Source organism: Zingiber officinale, chromosome 1A (genome assembly GCF_018446385.1).
Source record: "Zingiber officinale cultivar Zhangliang chromosome 1A, Zo_v1.1, whole genome shotgun sequence".
NCBI lineage: Eukaryota > Viridiplantae > Streptophyta > Magnoliopsida > Zingiberales > Zingiberaceae > Zingiber > Zingiber officinale.
The window spans coordinates 72,428,761-72,435,099 of record NC_055987.1 but is presented as its reverse complement, the minus strand read 5'-3'; the positions used below and the strand labels follow the sequence as shown (position 1 = coordinate 72,435,099).

Below are 6,339 nucleotides of genomic sequence, written 5' to 3'. Positions count from 1 at the left end.
TGCTATGGATGGAGAAGTTGTGCAATAATTCAGAGTGATGCCACCGTTGGGATTCGAGGTGATAAGTTGCAAATTTCTAGGCTAACCAAAACAATGTGGGTGCTTCTCATGTGGTGTGGTAGGATGTCTTAAAAAGAATAGGACAGTAAGATGAGTAATTTACTTTTTTTGATTGCTTGATCAGATGGCCTTTGGACAAATGCATAACCATAAAAGATGGATAATTCAGAATATTGGTTATTAGGGAGAAAGGTGATAGAGATCTCATTTACGATGAGCCACACAATCTTTTCAAGAAAATAAAGTTCTTATGTGCTTTATATTAACTTGGTTTTTCTCTAATGATTTCTATCTGTTTGTATTGCAGGTTCTAAAATATAGTAAGCATTGTAGAGTCTGTGACAAATGCGTTGATGGCTTTGATCATCATTGCAGGGTGAGGGTTTTCTCCATTCACAACCTTATATGTTTTGTTATCTTGTAGTAATATGCAGTATTCATCTTTCCTAGTAGTGGATCAATAACTGCATAGGAAGAAAAAATTACAAAAGGTTCTTCATCCTCATGGTGTTTGCTCTTCTCTTGGTAAGCACAAATATTTCCTACCATTCCAATAGTTGTATTCATTAATCATAGTGATTGACACTATTTTCTTAGTGTAGATTTATCATCTGTGTGCATCAACTTAGAAGATACTATTTTCTTAGTACGTGAAGGACCTGATACATAGAATGCATTTTATGTCAGGTCCTTTTCATTCTGATTGACTATTGATTGGTCTCCATGCTTTGTGCACCTTGGGCCAGCTTATTCTGCAGTGGGCTGTTGGGATGCTTGTGCTGATACTGTGTTTTGTTGAGAGAAGGAGATTTTCTGCTGAAATTGTTTCAAAGCTGGGTAGTAGCTTTTCCTTGGCACCCTTTATCATTGTGGTGGTGAGTACTCAGAAGAGAAAATGAATGAAAATCACACATCATAATGAGGATTTTTCAAGGTTCTGATACTAATTTGATAATGTCTCTATAATGCAGGCTGTGTGCACTTTATTAGCCATGGTTGCTACTCTTCCAGTTGCACAACTTTTCTTCTTCCATATTCTTTTAATAAAAAAGGTACACTACTTTCATATTTCTACTTGTGACACAGCAAACACTACCAGTTACACAGCTCCTACATTTATATAAAACAAACCTATGTATCCGGTCAAATATCTCTATTTCAAGGAATATATCTTTTATATTTTCAAATTCTTTGCATTCATCCATACACTGAGCATTACTGAAACTTATTATCCAACTGAACTATTACAGCTTGTTATTTAACTGATAGATTTTCCATAGTGGAAAACAAATAGTAGAATTTGAACGATATGGTGTTGTTTATTCATCAATTCTGGAGAAAATTGACACTTTAACTAGCTCATGCTACTCTACATGGATGCGCTTACAGGGAATCAGCACCTATGATTACATTATTGCTTTGAGGGAGCAAGATCAGGAGCAGGAGCAACTTGCTGTTGGTGGGCAGCAAAGTCCGCAAATGTCCCAAGTGAGCTCTTTTACTGGACTAAGCAGCACCAGTTCTTTCAATCAATTCCATCGGGGTGCATGGTGTACTCCGCCAAGATTATTCCTTGAGGATCAGGTATCATACTTTCATTATTTAGAAAGTTATTGTGAATGTAATTTACCATGGTTAAGATTATTTTTGAAAAACCTTTTAATAAGATTTTTTTTACTGTACGAGGCAAATCCATTTAATTAAAAGTTTTTTTTTGGTAAAAAAGCCTAGTTGTAAATCTTTATCAGCACTTCATTCATTTCTCCTTATTCATCATTATCGTATTTTTGAATAAAAATTGAAATAACAAATGTAATCCACTTGCTTATTGTACACTTGGTTCAATGGTTAGCGAACTTAGGTGTGTGCTGTTTGAATTTTGTTTTCATGCATTGACCTCTTTAGATGATTTGTTTCTTGTGAACCTATTTTGAAAGATGCAATATATCTTTTAATATGGGTAGTTAATGTTGTTATAATTAACCCGTTTTTATGGAATTTCGTGAACTAAGAATCTTGTAAACTGCATGCGATTTCTTATTCAAGCTCTCGCTGGAAAGCTAACCAAAATCAACTTAGTTGATCATTAGCTATTCATAAATTGAACTGCATTCACATTTCCATTGCCAACTTCTGACTTCTGAGAATTTGATAGTAGGATAATGTCTACAGTTTGTTAATATATATATTTCCATGACGCATGGGTGTTGGAAGGGAATAGAATGTCGTCCTCGATTTTGGGACTGTGAATGTGTCATGTCAAGTTGAACTTTTACCTTGCTTCAGCTCAATTGTGTAAATAATTGTCAATCTCATGGTATAACTTAAGTTAGATTCTATTACAGAAATTCTAGTTCAAAATTAATTCTAGTTCAAAATTAATGTCAATAGCACTCGTTGCTTTTTCACGTTCGTTTAAAAACAATTGAGTAAAATGCAGCAGAATATAAGTTAAGTAAAAACAATTGCTAACACAGTTTATTTTTACTTGGTTCGGAGTCTACAGCACTCCCGCTTGGTTAATATATATGCTTAGAACTTGTAAAGACAGGTCAAACATTAATATGCTTGGTTAATATATCCATCTACAGCACTCCCGCTTTTTCCTCTAAATATGATTTTCATTTAGCACAGAACTAATGCCAATTTTTTTATTTTGATGCAGTGTTTAAAGAGCTTGAGTAGAAGTTGGCCCTAAAGAAAACTTGTCAGTTACGATATAAACACACTTACGGTATGAATTACATGTATATATAACATTGACATATTATTTAGTACGAGATTTACATGTATGAAAGTTTTCATACAAAATTTCTTGATTGCCTACAACCCCAGGTGTGCTGATGACAAGTTGAAGAAGATGGCTCTAAGAGTGATAGCTGAAAGCCTTTCAGAAGAAGAGATTGCTGGACTTAAAGAAGCAATTCCATGCGATGGACACCAACAACAGCGGTTAGTCAATGATGAGGTTTTGTAAAACTTGTGTGTTTGAAAAATTATTGTCATGAAGTTAAGGATAACTTGTATGATACAAATTTAATTTGTGGATCAATATGTATACATTTTGTTTGTATAATATAAAGTTTTATTTATTTGTTAAATAGTCTTATTATAAAAATGATTGTGGTTGTGGATATTCAATTATATGTAAATTTTGAGTATTTTTTATAATTTTTGCTATTTAATTAAGAAAAACACTATATTTTATAAATTTAAAAAGACAACGTTTTTAAGTAATAAAAGACAACGCTTAAAAAACAATGTCTTTGAGACCAACCACAACGCTTTTAAAGCGTTGTCTTTGATATGTGCATTTTTACAACAGCATCTTTAACAACGCTTTTTAAGAACGAATAGACAACGCTTAAAAAGCGTTGTCTTTGTGACCAACCACAACGCTTTTAAAGCGTTGTCTTTGATATGTGCATTTTTACAACAGCATCTATAACAACGCTTTTTAAGAACGAAAAGACAACGCTTAAAAAGCGTTGTCTTTGTGACCAACCACAACGCTTTTAAAGCGTTGTCTTTGATATGACTTTCTACAACACCATCTACAACATCACTTTTTAAGTACATACGACAACGCCAAAAAAGCGTTGTTGTTTAGCTTTTTTCTTGTAGTGGTGGGGGACTAATGGGACATTTTGGAGTAAGAAAAACTCTAGAATTGTTGGCAAAGCATTTTTTTTGGCCACACATGAAACGAGATGTAGTCAAGTTTTGTGAGAAGTGTATTGTATACACTTTACCAATTCCTAGTGAACCTTGGGATGATATTTCCATGGACTTTGTTGTAGGACTACCAAGGTCTAAACAAGGTATAGATTCTATCTTTTTTTTGTGGACAGATTTTCTAAAATGACTCATTTTATTCCTTATATGAAAACAGATAATGCTAACCATATTGCGGATCTATTTGTTAGGGAGATTGTGCGGCTTCATGGAGTACCGAGGAGCATAGTTTCATATCGTGATGCAAAGTTCCTAAGCTACTTTTGGAAGACACTATGGGGAAAATTTGGAACAAAGCTTTTGTTTTCTACAACTTTTCATCCACAAACAGATGGACAAACTGAGGTAGTAAATCGAACTTTATCTACTTTATTGAGAGCTATCATTCAAAAGAATTTAAAAGGTTAGGATTGTTTACCACAAGTTGAATTTGCTTATAATAGATTTGTGCATTTTACTTCTTATTTTTCACCTTTTGAAGTGGTATATGGGTTCAACCCTTTAACTCCTTTAGATTTGTCACCTTTGCCTATCTCTGACCGTGCCAGTTTAGATGGTACCAGAAAAACTGAGTTTGTGAGAAAACTACATGAAAAAGTTCGATTGCAAATTGAAAAGAGGACTGAACAATATGCTACGCAAGCCAACAGGGGACGAAAGAAAGTGATCTTTGAACCCGAAAATTGGGTTTGGGTTCATATGAGGAAGGAAAGATTCCCTACTAAACGTCGTACTAAGTTGCATCCACGAGGAAATGGTCCATTTCAAGTCATTGCTAGAATTAATGATAATGCATACAAGCTTGACTTACTAGGTGATTATAATGTGAATGCTACATTTAATGTTTTTGATCTTTCTCCCTTTGATGTAGGTGATCAAGATTCGAGGGTGAATCCTTTTGGGGAAAGGGGGAATGATGGAGTCAAAGAAAGAGAGCAACAAACTAACGATATGGATCATGGTCAACCCACTCTAGATATTAATGATAATCCATTATGCATCAATAGAGGGGCAATTACAAGGGCTAAGGCTAGAAAGATGAAGGAAGCACTTAATGTACTAATTGAATATGTGAAGGCCAAAGCTACCATTGAAGAAGGATTGACCAAGAGTAAATCATTCAGCATAGTCAACCTAATTCAAGCCTTAGATGAGCTTAATTAGCACTTAAATCTCATGTCTATGTAGTAGGGATATGTAGGCTTAATTTAGACTCAATTTATACTTTTATTTGGGTTGTAATAAAGTCATAAGCTTAAAATGGCTAAGCAATCTATATAGGTCTTTACTAAATGGGCTTTCTTTTGGCCTTTTAGGGGTTTTTGGTCACCTTATAGCTATAAATAAAGGGGTGACGGCCACACATGTATCTTTGACATATTTTTCAATCTAAATCTTGGTGAAGCTCTCATTTGTTGGTTCTCCATTGAATTAGAACTTATCAAGGCATTTCCTTGTAGCGTTCGAAGACTTATCAACTTTCTGTTGGTGCGGAAAGCATCCGACAATCGAACCTTAGTTTTGATAATGGCAAAGGATTCAAAGTTAAGTTAGTGTGTGATCTAACATGTTTGAATGAGTGTTTCAGGAAAGTCCTAGCTGCGGTTAGAAAGGTGAAAAACCCTAAGGGGTGGTAACCTTAGGTCCTAGGGGGCGGTAACCCTAGGTAGAGGAAAACCCTAAGGGGCGGTAACCTTAGGTCCTAGCGGGTGGTAACCCTAGGTGGAGAAAAACCCTAGGAGGCGGTAACCCTAGGTCCTAGGGGGTGGTAACCCTAGGCGGGAAGTCCAGTCGGTCTGGAGGACTGGACTGGCATCAAGTAATCTCTCCTGAGGGGAGTAGGTGAGGACGCGTTCCCCGTAGAGGGAACAGTAGGCGTCGGGTCGACCTAGGGTTTCCGGTTGGGAATCCGAAGTCAGACTCGGACAGTCCGAAGACTGTCAGTTATTCCTTACTGTGTTTTATCAGATTCTAACACTGTCTTGCAGGGTATATTGCTCGGACTAACCTTTGTTTGCAGGTAAGGAACCTGCTGGAAAAAGGTGGTCCGGGCGCCCGGGATGGATCCGGGTGCCCGGGACCAACTTTTATCCCCTGCGCGACTTCGCGACATGGAGCAACCTGGTTGGCTGGCCACGTCACACTCCAGGCGCCCGGAAAGGTCCCAGGCGCCTTGAACCTCATATAAAAGGAGAGTTGAGGAGCAGCTTCAAGAACAACACATTCTAAGCTTTCTTCTGTGAAGTGCTGCCAACGAGACGACCTTGAAGTGCTACTACTCGACATCGACAACCCGAAGCTCAGACTCTTCGATCTTTTGTTTTCGGTATTAGTTTACTTATTGCATTAATTGTAATTCAAATTGTAATCTTTCCGATATTATAGTTGTTGCCCATCGAAAGCGGTCAAGGACCGCAGGACTTCGAGTAGGAGTCGCCATAGGCTCCGAACGAAGTAAAACATCTGCGTCTGTTGTGTTTTCTTTTACTTTCCGCTACGTAACTCTTTTACGATTTCCGAAAAACGTTAAAATAGCCACGAGCG

At 36.8% G+C, this 6,339-nt stretch overlaps 1 protein-coding gene across 1 annotated transcript; it reads left to right on the top strand.

Moving 5' to 3' along the window:
• The first annotated feature begins 506 nt into the window (after window positions 1–506).
• On the top strand, window positions 507–1,764 carry LOC121998407 (probable protein S-acyltransferase 22). The gene is made up of 4 exons (XM_042553341.1): window positions 507–585; window positions 807–935; window positions 1,032–1,112; window positions 1,450–1,764. The coding sequence occupies exons 1-4, from the start codon at window positions 565–567 to the stop codon at window positions 1,762–1,764; spliced, it is 546 nt and encodes a 181-aa protein (XP_042409275.1). The 5' UTR covers window positions 507–564.
• The last annotated feature ends 4,575 nt before the right edge of the window (window positions 1,765–6,339 follow it).

Bases quoted from the DNA above. Each gene is read 5' to 3' on its own strand.
- LOC121998407 (XM_042553341.1), top strand. From the start codon at position 565: ATGGTGTTTGCTCTTCTCTTG. The intron at 586-806 runs GTAAGCACAAAT...ACCTTGGGCCAG, and splicing joins TGGTGTTTGCTCTTCTCTTG to CTTATTCTGCAGTGGGCTGT. The intron at 936-1,031 runs GTGAGTACTCAG...TCTATAATGCAG, and splicing joins CACCCTTTATCATTGTGGTG to GCTGTGTGCACTTTATTAGC.